The following is a 14,585-nucleotide window of genomic DNA, read 5'->3' as shown; positions in this document are numbered from 1 at the left end:
GTGTTTCTGCTGATATGCTGTGTTTGGTTTTCACCAAACGTGGTGCTACATAGGCCTGTAGAGTCTGAGATGAGACTCTTACAATTTCTCTGAGCATTGCATGGTCTCACCTTGGGGTAAATTTGCTGGGACGTCCACTCCTGGGAAGATTGGCAACTGTCTTGAATGTTTTCCACTTCTGAATAGTCTTTCTCACCTTGATGATGGACTTCAAATTGTTTGGAATATAACTCTTCCCAGATTGATGGGCAGCAACAATTACTTCTCTAAGATCATTGCTGTATAATCATTGATTGAATATAGGGCGATTTGAGCCAATGCGGTACTCATCTCGATGCATTGCCAATGATCTGATACATTAGAGATACATATGAAACAACTGCTATTGCGATACAATACGATTGACCTGTATTGCGATACAATACGATTGACCTGTATTGCGATACAATGCGATTGACCTGTATTGCGATACAATACGATTGACCTGTATTGCGATGCGTACTGTTTGACGTGATACAATGTGATGCATTGCCAAACATGCCTCCAATTTGCACAAGACAGCGCAGAGCTTTGCAGAGAATTGGCCACTGACAGCAGTGGAGAGCCAGAGATGAGAGAGTGCACTTGACAAACAGTTTAGAGAGGGGGAATCAATCTAAATGTAAAATTATTGTCCAAATTCTTAGTCACATTTCTAAATAATAAAGGCATAGGGCTTCTACTAATAATTGAATATTTATGTAACACTGGCTGTGTGCTGCTTCTTGCTGAATAACTCCAGTGGACAGGGTAGGCCAGGCCCGGGGTCCTCCCGTCGGGGCCCTCTGCTGTGTGTTTTGGTATGTATGTTGTTGACGTGGCGTGGTGAGGGAGGTGCTGGCCCAGGAGTGGCACAGCGGCAGTGACTGTGGTGACAGTCTGTTTTCAGTTGTTCTGACTCGGCAAGTAGTGCAATATGATTCGGGAGCTGGGTGATGCCGAATACAGTGTGGCGGGGAATCAGACTTGTACAACAAAAAAAACTAAAGTCTTGTTTGTAGGCCTCAGCTCATGCATTTAAGTGGCATCGAAATCTGGAGATTGAGCTGTAAATAAGAGTGTGAATTGCTTGCTTAAAAAAAAAGAAAAATTTAACATCACAACTAGGGCTGGACGATTTATCGATTTCAAATCAAAATCAACAACAACAAAAAAACGCGATTAGAAATCGCAAAGGCTGCGATTTAGGATATACATTATACAGTATGTCGGACCCAGGGTTTAAAACTGAGAATAATTTTACAAATTCATTGGCGTGCTCCCTGTATGACAGTCATTCTCACCACTCACAAGTGCCGTGCATCTTGTGTGCCAGTCATTCTCACCACTCACAAGTGCCGTGCATCTTGTGTGCCAGTCATGCTCATCAAACAGAAGTGGCCCAAGAAGACTGCGTATACGCCCACAAAAAGCAAACACGTGAAACCCAAGGAAGATGTTGTATTCACGGTGCGGAAAAAATACTGATTCCGCTACTGAGCTATAAGTGAATTGCCTTCCTATTTCATGGTCCGAGATTGTTTCAGAAAGGTCCGATCTTCAGTAGAACTGACAACCTCCTTTTAAACACCAGCAGCGACATACTTCAGCGTATCATGCCTTTTGTTTTTGTTAATGGGCAACAGCATTAGCATACCGCTAACCCATCAAAACAACAACGAGACAGACAGTGATCCTCACAGCAGGGGAGTCGGTGACCCCCAAAAATGACGTAAAACCCATAATACAGTTGTGTTTGTCATATGTTTTTGTGCTTATTAATTTAAGTATTTCCAAACGTTAATCTTTGAAATTAATCTTAATCCCAAAACAGTAATAAAATAAAAGCCTCACTTTAACATGAATACTAAAAGAATAGCTCGCTTTAATCGCTATTACAGTTGGGTATGGGCTCGAGGTCTTATTATTTAGAAAAGATACAAAAAGAGACTCATATAATGTTTATTCATTTGTTTTGTATTTGTCCGAGTAAAAAAGCAAAGGAATGATAAGCTGCTTCATTCGAAAACTGCATTTTACTTCTCATTTCAAATGAAATGCAGGGTTGGCAACTTTGGTCAGCTGCATGGAGTGAGACTTTCTGTTCTCTGTTCTGCACACACATTTACATGTATGTAAAAGTTTTATTACCTTGTAAATAGTCTGTAGGGTTTGCAAACTACCCTAATGTTTTTGATGCAGCTAATTTTAAGTTCAGAATGGAATAATATAGATTTGCCGTAAGAGGAAGACGCAGAAGCTACCATCAGAAACTTCATGCAACAAGAACTTAAACTTCCTCGGGACACCGTCAACAACATCACGTTTCATCGGGTCCACCGCATAGGAGGGGTGAGGAAAGAAGCTCAGCGTCCAAGACCTATCGTGGCCAAGTTTGAACATTTCAAGCAAAAGGAACTGGTGAAAAGCCGAGGCAGGGAGCTCAGAGGAACGGACTTCAGCGTCAACGACCAATTTCCCAAAGAAATCCTGGATCGTCGCAGAATCCTGTTCCAGCTCAGGAAAAAATTCATTGCGGAGGGAGCCCGAGCTGTCATCGCGGTAGACAGACTGTATGTTAATGGACAACTATTTCGCGACCAGAACACCACTGCTTGGCTCTACTGAAACCACTTCCGACTAAGGTAACACGCATTTAACAAACTGACTTTAAAGTTTGGCAGTTAATACAGGTTTTTAGCGCACGCCGCACACTAGACGGCTTTGTCTAAAGACTATTAAGGCTGGTTCACTTTATATCCCTTACTGTTCCTCAACCCCCTTGTTTAATGTCTCACTACAGTCGCAGTTGTTGTTGTTGTTGTTATTGTTATGGCCATCATTGTCAATTTGGTTGTTATGTTAATTGTTGCATATCGATATTGACGCTCAAAAATGTTTTATCTGGAAGCAGTCTACCAGATACTATACACCCACACCGACACGTAGGTAGTCACACACTCGCATGCATAGATGCCCACTCAAACATACACGCACCCCCTCATCTTAACATCACACATGTATGCATTCATACACTCACATATACACATGCCCACTCAAGCTCAGACAGATCTCCTCACCTTAATAACACACATGTAGGCATTCACACATTGATATTTGCACACACACTAATCCTGACATATTCAGACTCATTCACACAGAGTCTTTCACATACACACACATCCATCCATTTTAACATTAGATTGCACTCAGGGGGTCTAAGTTAGGACAGCATGAATTCACTACGCTTTGTCACTTGGAACGTGCGTGGTATTGGCTCAATTGCTAAGAGACATAAAATCTTAGAATATCTAACAACATTACAGGCAGACATTGTCCTACTGCAGGAAACTCACTTAGCCAAAACAGGACAGTGTACATTAAATTCACCAGAATTTCCACACGTATACTTAGCTAGTTATAATTCAAAACAGAGAGGTGTAGCAATTTTAATCAACAAAAGAATATGTTTCAACTGTAAAGACACTATCGCAGACCCAGAAGGTAGATTCATAATTATTAAAATTTCAGCATATAACAAAGAGATATGTATTGCCAATATATACGGTCCAAATAGTGATGACTCCTCCTTCTTCCACCACCTTTTTGCTGAAATATCATCGCACTCAGACACAGAACTTATACTGGGAGGGGACTTCAACTTAGTACTTAACCCAGAATCTGACAGACGTAGTACAGCAGCTAGTTACCGTACTTGCCAATCATCTGAAACAGTAAAACAATATATGAATGATTTCGGCCTATGCGATGTCTGGCGTACTTTTCACACCACGCTCAGAGAATACACGTTTTTCTCACCAGTCCATCATTCTTACTCCCGGATAGACTTTTTTCTTACGAGCAATACAGTTATGAAAGATATATCTGACACACAAATTCACCCTATAACAATCAGTGACCACGCACCTGTCACTATGACGGTCACTGTAAAAGTTAGTGCACCACCTTTTAAACGGTGGAGACTGAATACATCATTACTAACGGACTCAGAGTTTCTAGAAGTTATTAAAAAAGATTGGACAACATTTATTGAAACAAATGACCTGCCAGGTATCTCTGCGTGCATTCTCTGGGAGACAGCAAAGGCTGTAATACGAGGCAGAATAATTTCATATTCAGTACATAAAAAGAAGAAAGAAAAAGCACTCGAAACTGAACTAGAACAGAAAATTAAAACTTTGGAATCAGCACATGTTGCCTCCCAAGAAAAACAACTTCTCAATGACCTGAGAAAAAATAAAATTAAATTGCAAGAATTAAGAGACAAAAAAACTCAGTTTTACATACAGAGATTACGCTTGGACAATTTTGAACATAGTAATAAATCAAGTAAATTTTTAGCAAACCAACTAAAACAGAATAAGGAGAAGGCAGCAATCTCTTCAGTTACAGACCCCAATGGGAAGGCAACTCATAGCCTAGGAGAGATAAATAGGATATTTAGGGACTTCTATAAAAAATTATACTCACCTGATATTAATCCAACCAATTCTGAAATAGAAGAGTTCTTAAATAACATCGACCTACCAATATTAAATAATGAACAAATAACGGCATTAGAGTTACCTCTCTCAATAGTGGAACTTCATGATGCACTACAATGTATGCCTAACGGGAAAGCCCCAGGTCCAGATGGATTTCCAGCAGAATTCTACAAAACATTTTGGCCTCTGCTAGCACCACTCTTCCATAGAATGGTTATAGAAATTAAAGAAACTGGCAGCATCCCTCCAAATATGAATTGTGCAGACATTAACCTGCTCCTCAAACCTGACAAAGATCCTGCTCTCCCCTCTAGCTACCGACCAATATCACTTATAAATGCGGACCTTAAAATCATCAGCAAGGCACTGGCTAGTAGAATTGAAAAAGTGACACCTTATATAATACATCCAGATCAAACGGGTTTCATTAAAGGCAGACAGTCCACTAACAACATGAGGAGACTAATTGGCGTAATAGACTACTGCAACATTCAAAATAAGGAAGCCATAATCATGTCATTGGACGCAGAAAAGGCTTTTGACAGGGTCAACTGGAAATTTCTAATGGCAACCTTACTAAAATTTGGATTTCGTGAGAACTTCGTAACCTGGATTAAAATTTTATACAGTTCACCTAAAGCCTGTGTAAAAACGAATGATCAAATCTCCCCAAGCTTCACTCTCAGAAGGGGCACTAGGCAAGGTTGTCCACTTTCTCCATCACTATTTTCTATATTTATTGAACCATTGGCAGCAGCAATTCGGAATAATAATAATATCAAAGGTATTCAAACAGCAAGTATAACCCATAAAATTAGTCTTTATGCAGATGATGTATTACTTTTTCTTCAAAATACACAGGGTTCCCTCAGGGAGACGATAAGAATTATAGATAAATTCTCCTCCATATCAGATTACTCTATTAATTGGAACAAGTCGACTACTCTTCCAATATCTTGTGACTTCCAGTCCAATCCAACTATCCCACTTCAATCTGGGAACATTAGATATCTGGGTATTAACATTTCTGCCAAGCTGTCAGATCTGACGCGATTAAATTATAGTCCGCTGCTTAAAAAGATAGAAGATGACCTTGCACGGTGGAACAATCTACCCACATCACTTCTGGGAAGAGTAGCTACAATCAAAATGATGATCCTACCAAAAATTAACTACATGTTCTCAATGGTTCCGAGTCAACCTCCGCGGACTTGGTTTAAATCATTGGACTCCTTAGTTTCAAAATATCTATGGAAATCCAAACCACCACGAATAAGTTTAAAAACTTTACAGAAATCCAAAAACTGTGGGGGTTTGGAGCTTCCCAATTTCTACAACTACTTTCTTGCCAATAGATTGATATATGTCCTAAAATGGACTACGCAAAATAACTTAGACCTTAACTGGTTGGATATTGAGCAAACTTTCTGTAATGATATTCGAGTCGAGGACCTGCCATTTATCAGTCATATACTTAAACGACATTGCTGTTTTAAGAGCATCAACATCAGCACATCGCTGACAGCCTGGTGGGAATTTCTTAGAATAAACCAAACTTCAGTGGTCCCATGCAAACTGACACCCATCTGGAACAACCCTGACATCCTGTTAAATAAAAAAGTGATAAACTTCCTGGCTTGGCATAATAAAGGAATCAAGCGCCTCGAACATATAATCCAAGACAATTGCATGATATCATTTGACAAAATTACAGAAACTTATAACATTGAGAAAAACAAATACTTAGAATATCTTCAACTTAAATCAATAATACACAATAGATGGTGCCGTAAGCAATTAGATCTGGAGCTTTCACCTAAAATAGCAAACTTCTTAATAACTCCAACTAAAAAACTACTGTCTAGGATTTACGTGCATCTAGCAGAATCTGATACAACTCTCTCACTCCCTACCCACAAATGGGAAAGGGATTTACTTATCAATCAAGACACTAACTTCTGGAGGCAAATTTGCTTGAATACCTTTCGAATGAATCGGAACTCCAACCTGCAGCTTTTACAATACAAAATTTTACACAGAACACACTACACAGGGCAGAGGATGTTCCAGATGGGTATCAGAGATACTGACATATGCCTAACTTGTAAGACGGATGCACCAGATAATTACCTGCATGCTTTCTGGTATTGCACACCGGTCAACGAATTCTGGCAAAGGATTTGTGAAGACTTATCGACACACCTAGGGCATCCCATCCCACCCTCCCCCTCACTCTGCCTGCTTGGGGACCTCACTGACACTAATATGGACATGAATAAATCTTGCATGCTTCTCACAGTACTAACCATTGCTAAGAAAACAATCCTTCTGAACTGGAAGTCAAAAGAGAATTTAAACATAAATCTGTTCAAAAATCTACTCTGGGATCATGTTTCCATGGAGAGGATGTCTGCCTGTAAGAAAAATCAATTGATCGATTTTGAAGACAGTTGGACTCCAATAATGAATTTTTTAACGTAATGTCGTCAGGGGTGGTGGGGCCTTGCCGTCACCGTCCCGGGTTGGGGGCTGGGGGTGGGGGGGCTGGGTTGTTGGGGTCCTCTGGTGTTTCTCTTGGCTGAGGGCGCGTGGTCAGTGTCTCTGGGTGGCCGCTGGCCTGGCCTGGTGGGGGTGGTGCGGGGGGTGGGGGGGTTCTGCCCCCGCGGGGTGGGTGGCGCGCTGGGGGGGGATCGGGGGGTGGGGCCTCTGGGTTCCGCCTGGGCCGCTGCGCTGGGGTGCGTGGGTTTGGGGGCGTGGGCTCTATCTGCTGGGGCCGCTGCTCCGGCTCCCGGGCGGGTGGTCGCCCGCATGCTGGGGGGCCTGGTCTGCCCGGGCCCGTTGCCTGGTGGGGACGGGTCGTTGTCTGCCGTTGGCGATTCCGGCGCGGGGCCCTCGGGCGCTGTGGGGTGGTTTGGGGGGGGCGGTGGGGGGAGCCTCTGCCTCGCCTGGGGGGGGGCCTGGGGTGGCCGGGGGGTGGGGGTCACCCCGCCTGGCTGGTCCGGCTCCCCGTTTGCCGGGGGGGTCTGGGGTTGTCCCGTCCTTGGCCGCTAGCTGGGGTCTCATCGGGCGTGGTGGGGTGGGTCTCTCCCGGTCTGCGCCTGGGGGGGGGGGGGCGTTCCCTGCTGCTGGGCTGCCTGTGCCGCCCCTGAACACCTCGGTTGGCCGTCCCTGCCGGCTGTGCGGGGTCAGGGATGGGGACTAATCGGGGCCAGTCGGGGATCTGGCCCCGGTGCCGGGGGGGGCCCACTCCTGGCACGCCCTTATTGCTCCCCTGGGTCCAACACCACATTTCACACAACACTAGGGCCTTGAGGGGCGGTGGGGAGGTGCGCCGAGACACTGCCCCTCAATTTTTACTTACATGTTAGACACCACATGACACTAGGGCTGAGGAGGTGGGTTGAGGCAGGTGGGGCTCTGCCGTCTGCCAGCGGTGGGGTGCCCATGCCTCAACTGCTCGCCCACTTTTTGCACCTTAGTCATATACGCAGTCCATATTACATTAGGGCCTTGGGGGTGCGGGGAGGGGGATGGGGGACTCTGCCATCTGCCAGTGGTGGGGCCCTCATACCCGAACTGCACCCACTAATTTTAATGCATAGTAGACATAAACACACAACTCTCTCACACATGTACATGCACACTTCACACCAACATGGGTCAGGGAGGGGATGGGGGCTGAGGGGCCCCCCCTAACTCTCTGTCTCTGGCCCTGTGCTGGTGGGGTGGCCCGCCGGGGGGAAGACCCATCATGGGGGGGTTCGGGTGGCCCTGGCGGGTACGGGCGGCCTCCTCTCTTGGGCCGCGGGCCGGGTGGTGCTTGGCTCTGCTGCGCCGTGGTGGGGCCCTGGCGGGCGGTCCGGGGAATCTTGGGACGCTCTGGGCCCTGCTAGGCGGATTGGGGGGTTCGGTCTGGGCTGGGCGGGGTGTCTGCCGCTCCCCGGTCGCCGCGGGTCCGCTCCTGGGTGGGGGGGGGGCTCTTTGTATGGGCCCCCCTTGGATCATCCTGCAGTGTTGGGGGGGAGGCGTGCCGGGTCGCTGCGGTGGGCGGCGGCCCGTCCTCCCGGGGGACGGGCTGGGGGGGCTGGGGCTCCCCCGGTGTGTGGGGGGCCGTCCGCCGGGGGGTGGGGGGGGTGGTCCCGGTGGGTGGGGCCCTTCGGCCCTGGACCCGCCTGCCCCGGTGGGGTGGTTGCGGGTGGGGCTGGGGGGCTCGCCGCCCGTCCTCCCTCTGCGGGCCTCCCTGTGCGGGGGTTGGCGCCCCCTTAGTCCCTCGCGGGCTCCCTCTCGGGTTGGGCGGGTGGTTGTCTCTGGGATGCGTGGCTGTGGGCCCTTGTGCCGGGGGGGCAGTAGGGTGGCTTCGGTTGCCTGGTTCTCCTGCCTTCGCCTTGGGCCTGGGGGGGGGGGGGGGTGCTGCCGCCTCCCCTGACGGCATTAAATGCCAGCACATCCAATGACAAATCAGGTCACACCTACACTTGCACATGCATACAAGACTGGTTGAGCGATCAATATCATTATTATTATTACTTTTTAGGGTATGTTATAGATTTAGGAATTGAAATATACATATATAACGGTACGATTACGTGTGTGTATGCTACATATATATAATACCGATTTGTATTAATTATTATTAGTATCACTGATGTTGTTATAATTCTTGTTGTTTGATGAGTGTTATGTTTCTTATGGTTGTTTGTATTCTGTATTCCCCTATACTTCATCTTTCTTGCTTGAGAGTCTGAGTTTGCAACCCTGAACACGCACATTTTTTTTTTGTTTCACCTGAATTGATTTGTATAGAAAATACCCGTATACAGTTGTTGAAACAGCCACTCTGTTATGAACATTACAGCTTTTTGGTTGAGCGTTTGATTCGCTGCTGGTATTAACACTAATAACACATTAGCGCAAACAAAAGGGCTGCATACACTGAAGTAGTTCTTGCTTGTTGGCGTGGGAAAAGGTGGTTCTAGTGTTATTATGGGGGTAATCAGCGTTACCTGCAAGATCGCTATTGTTTTTCTTTTTGCTGCAATTGTTTTCATTATTACTTTATTTGACTTAACAGACCACATGTTTAAATTCTCATCCTTGCGTTAGAATATAGGACAGTTAATATTTTGATGGTATCTCGTGGTAATGCTGCATCATATGTTTTTAAATTTACTACAGACTGAACATTGAACTGAAGCTTGACATAAAAAATTATATCGCAAATCAAATCATAATCACGAGGTCTGTCAGAAAAATCTCAATTAGATATTTTCCCCAAATCGTTCAGCCCTAATCACAACCTAATTTCACTTGGCATCTCCTAAATGCGCTACTGCATTTGTATTTAGTGTTGTATTTAGTGGGAAAGAGGCTACATCGCTTGTTAAAGAAGCAAGTTTGTTACAGCCTAATTTCAGTCGACCACTTACAATTAGGTTGAATGTGTTAGACTGCTAGTGGACCGATGATTTGAACATTTAAAAAAACCTGAACAAAATTAAGACAATAAATAAAGACACAGAGGATAGTAACAAGTAGTAGTGCAATTCAAACCAGTGTGAGTACAATTCAGTACCAGATGGTTTGAGTCTGGCGTTTACACCCTGATGGTCTGCATCACATGAAAAGGGGCAGTACTTTCATGAGGCCATACTGACATGGGCATGATTTTGTTCCAACTGCGTTCCGAAAACCATGCGCACAGGCATTCCGCCTGATCCGTCGGTGCTATGGCTGCTATTTTCCAGACTTTGTCAATTTTTATTTAAAAAAATAATTTAAAAAAATCCAGGCTAAAATGATTTGATTACAGTAATACAAACATTTACATCTATCCGTCCATTTTATGTAACTGCTTATCCAGTTCAGGGTTGCGGGGGATCCAGAATCTATCCCGGAGGCTACAGGTGCAAGGCAGGGAACAACCCAAGATTGGGCGCCAACCCATCCCAGTACAGAGATTTCCAACCATTAAAAAAATGATCTGGTCATAAAACGTTCAGGTCACTGAATGGCAAGTGTTTCCAGCCAACCACCTCGTAACACGGAGACTATCAACCCTCCCTTTTGACAGACTTCTTAAACATCCAATAATCTGCAGTCTTCTAAACAGGATGAAATTAATAACCAGTAAAAAGACAAGTTCAACACCATATCACAAGCCCCACCATATTTTAAAGCTGTGCTGCACAACAGCTTTATGGCACTAGTCACTGTCGTGGTGGGGCTGGGTGGCCGCTCAGTGGGACGGCATGCCAGGAATGACTTGTAAAACTTAGGATACAATGGATACCAGGAGTGGAATTAAACAAAATAAATAAATACAATTAAACACAGGTAAGGTGCTTTTATACTGTGTATTTTTCAGTTTTCAAGACTGGTGCTGGCATGGGTATAGCTGACCAAATTTTGCCGTCGCTGAACAAATCAAAGACAAATATTGATTTGTTCCCAAAGGTTTGAGCATTTCTGTGAGCATGAGTTTTTTTTTTTTTTTTTTTTTTACAATTTCAGTTTAAGTACAATTATTAGCAATTGGTTTGTGTTTAGTTAGTATCTCTAAGCATTTAAACCAGATCATGTCTGTGCATGTTGTGCAAGTGTTTAAGTGTTTTAAGCATTTTGTTTTGGAAGGGTCCTGTTGTTGTTGTGGTATTTTTCAAATAGGCAGCACAGGCTAAGGAGTGGAAACACATCTAGTAAAGTTTTTTACTTTAGGCCATGTTTTTAATAATTTATACACACATTCATAATGCATTATAATGCATTCATAAAGCATTACAAACATACCTATAAATATTAACAGCACCATTCATGAAAAATTGATTAACTGTAACGATTCTTTTAAAATGTAATTTAAAATCGATGCAATCGAATCTACAGGATTTCTGCTCAATGCATTAAGTAAACGAATGAATCATTACACCACTACTGTTAACACTTTTGAAAATCTTGAGAGATGTGTACTTCCTCTGCTGCTCCTTCCTAAAGCCCTTGACCATCTCCTTGGTCTTAGAGACATACAGGTCCAAGTTGTTAGCCAGCTACCACAGAGACAGCTCTTCTACCCTGCCCCGGTATGCTGTATCATTGCAGTTATATATCAAACCTACCACTACAGTGTCCTCTGCAAATTTCATGATGGTGTTGGACCTGTGTGGGGCTCGCAATGCATTAAGGCAACTTTAGTCAAGGTTGGTTTCCTTGATGGACAAAGTATGATTAATGGATTAATAAGTGCCAGCTTCCTCTCCCGCCAGCCATCTCCACGTTTCTAAAAAGTGTCCTTCAGCTCTGCCCACTTATTTAATGCTCATTTGAATGATTTGAAAGTAACTCCTTCCTCTGTCTCTCTGCAGTTGAGGTAAACGGCCAGGAAATAAGGTCACCTTATTTAATTGTGCAGCTAGCACTTTTAAGCCGAGCCGTTTAATAAATATGATTTTCGTTTTAATTATCAAACAAGATGCTTATATAAGTAATCTATCTTAATGTATATAGACATTAACAGGAGACATTATGTAATGAAAAGAGAAAAAAATGACTATCCACACATCCACTGACTTGTCTTTTTCCACTCATCTATCCATTAACTAAGCACTTATCGGGGTTAGGATCATACATAAAATAGTACAAAGAAACTCCTTGTTGCACATGTGTGTGAGTCCATGTAAATAGATTCAGAATTCAGTTATAGAAACTTTCAAACAGGCTTTAGGCTCGTGTCCATAAAATGAACTGAAATTCAGAAAGACAGCATCACAACAGAAGTGAAATGGCAGAAGCAGAAGCGTGGAGCCCATTGTAGCGTGAGGGGTGAGATGGGGCTAGTGAGTGTACAGGAGCACAGAACCTCGGGGGCAGGCGAGCTGGAGGAGGACTGAGAAAGGCGGGAGTCATGTGAAACAGGAAGGCTTGCGGCTCTGGGAGCCGAGACCGGCTGGCAGAGGAAGAGTGAGGAATGAAAGCACAGTGTGGCCTCCAGCCACCCAACCTGAGGGCCGTCCTTCATTTTTGCTCCGATTATAATTGAATGTTTAACAGAGGCTACAGCTTTGATCAGCAGATGATGGCCTGCGTTACCAAACAGGACTGCCATCCATGCCCCGCTGCTCTCCCCTTGTCAGTGGCTCTGCTGTCCTGACCATTAAGTGGCATTTCACTGAGCTCCATGTTTCCATATTTTGATTTTACTATGTATTACCAGGTCTTTCTGCCTTTCCATGCTCGAATCCCTGATCCATGTGCCAGAAAAAAACATTAAATAATGAAACAGCTGATTTCATTACATTTTAAAACAAAATAAGGAATTCTAATCCTGAAGAATCTTTGTAGAATGTCAGTCTATTTTTTTTTTTAAACTGAACATCAAAGTATCAGTCAATGTCATGATTAAAATGCCACTTTGCTTGCTTATCATGGTTTCCATGCCTTAATTTAACATTTCTTCTCTTCTTCCTCTAGAAGGAGAGAGCTAGCAGCCTGGCCAAACTGGAGCCCATCTCCCCCGTAAGCCCGGCTCAGATGGATCCGGACCTGGACTTGATGCCGGCACGCTTCTCAAAGGAGGAGCTTATCCAGAACATGGACCGTGTGGACCGTGAGATCGCCATGGTGGAGCAGCAGATATGCAAGCTGCGTAAGAAACAGGTGCGCAGCCTTGGACTGGGGGGGAGGGGGGGTATTACCAGTGATGTTGTAGTGGGCATAGTCTTCGGGGTGGACACCATTGTGACCATTGTCGCAGTGGGCAAGTCATCAAAGCCATCACATCACAGTGGGCATAGTCATTTTGTGGCCATCGTCACATTAGGCATAGTCATCGTGGCCGTCATCGCAGTGGGCAATAGGCATCGTGGCCGTCATCGCAGTGGGCATTTTCAACACAGTGGGCATTTTTCATTTACTTCAGTAGAAGCCCCCCCCCCCCCCCCCCCCCCCCTGGGCAGGATGAATCTGCAGCTAGTGAAGGAAAATGCAAAGAGAAAGTGAAATGGCATGTGTTCATCAAGAACATGAGTGAGATTATACTGAGCTCTGACTCACCAGTAGAGAATCCAGTGCCTCTGGCTTCAATCCCAGAGTTCCCTGTGTATAAACTCCTATCATCTCTGCACTTAATTAAATGCAGTCGCTAAGTAACATGTCATTAGACTTCATTCATTGTAGAAGGTGAGCCAGCCAGGGTGCGTGCAGGGCACCCAGATGGCCCAGAGGAACTGTTCTTCAGTGCTTGTGGGTTCAGCTGCATTTGCAGCTCTATTCTAAGGCTACAGATCCACCTTTTTTGCCTGCAGTGTAGGCAGGGAGGCTCGAGCATGATGTTTTCATTTGTCTGGGTTTGGGGAATCTATTCACACCAAATGAGGACGGTATTGGTGTCACTGACACACCCACACTGTCCCTCGGAGCCTTCTCTGACCTAATTGCTGCTCCCCAAGAGAAAGCTCCACCAAACTGCTTCATAGCAGAGTTAGGGAAGCGGTCCAGGAAATGGTGGGGATGCTTTAGGCTGCTCCTTTCGGAGTGGATACTGGTGTGCTCTGTCTGTCTGTCTGTCCCTCCCTCCCTCCGTCCGTCCGTCCCTCTCTCCCTCCCTCTCTCCCCCTCTTTCTCTCTCTCTCTCTCTCTCTCTCTCTCTCTCTGTCTCTCTCTCTCTCTCTCTGTCTCTGTAACCCTGTTCCTGGGTGATCCAACCACTAGCGGACAGCACTAAATACGTCCGTTCACACCTGGTATTAACATGCGTCTCGACTGACTGCTTGTAATCTGATCTCCCTTTCCTGCAACTTATTTAAATATGCAGAATCTGGCAAACAATAAAAGAAGGAGCTATTGGTGCATTCCAGGTTAAACAAACCGCCTAAGATGTTTGTAATGAACGCCATGATACTGAAAAGGAAGCAAATAAATATATTTATAAATGAATGAATTAAGAAATATTTCAATAATATATGTCCTTATTTTTAAATAATTCCATATTATATTTCTTAACTATGCATAATCTTTAAATTGTATTTTGTAATAACGTTGTGATTTTCATTCGACTGTCATTATTATAAAATG

General features: G+C 44.5%; 1 protein-coding gene across 3 annotated transcripts in view; it reads left to right on the top strand.

The window, feature by feature from the left end:
• The window catches only part of ncor2 (nuclear receptor corepressor 2), a 151,436-nt gene that overhangs the window by 71,673 nt on the left and 65,178 nt on the right, over positions 1-14,585 (top strand). For all 3 annotated transcript variants that reach the window (XM_072708012.1, XM_072708011.1, XM_072708010.1), the window contains exon 5: positions 12,984-13,169. In XM_072708012.1, coding sequence (XP_072564113.1) covers positions 12,984-13,169 — 186 coding nt within the window. The remainder of the gene's footprint in view (positions 1-12,983; positions 13,170-14,585) is intronic.

This window comes from Paramormyrops kingsleyae, chromosome 2 (assembly GCF_048594095.1).
Source record: "Paramormyrops kingsleyae isolate MSU_618 chromosome 2, PKINGS_0.4, whole genome shotgun sequence".
Classification (NCBI taxonomy): domain Eukaryota; kingdom Metazoa; phylum Chordata; class Actinopteri; order Osteoglossiformes; family Mormyridae; genus Paramormyrops; species Paramormyrops kingsleyae.
Note: the sequence above shows the minus strand (reverse complement) of the source record. Positions and strands in the feature narration are given on the sequence as shown.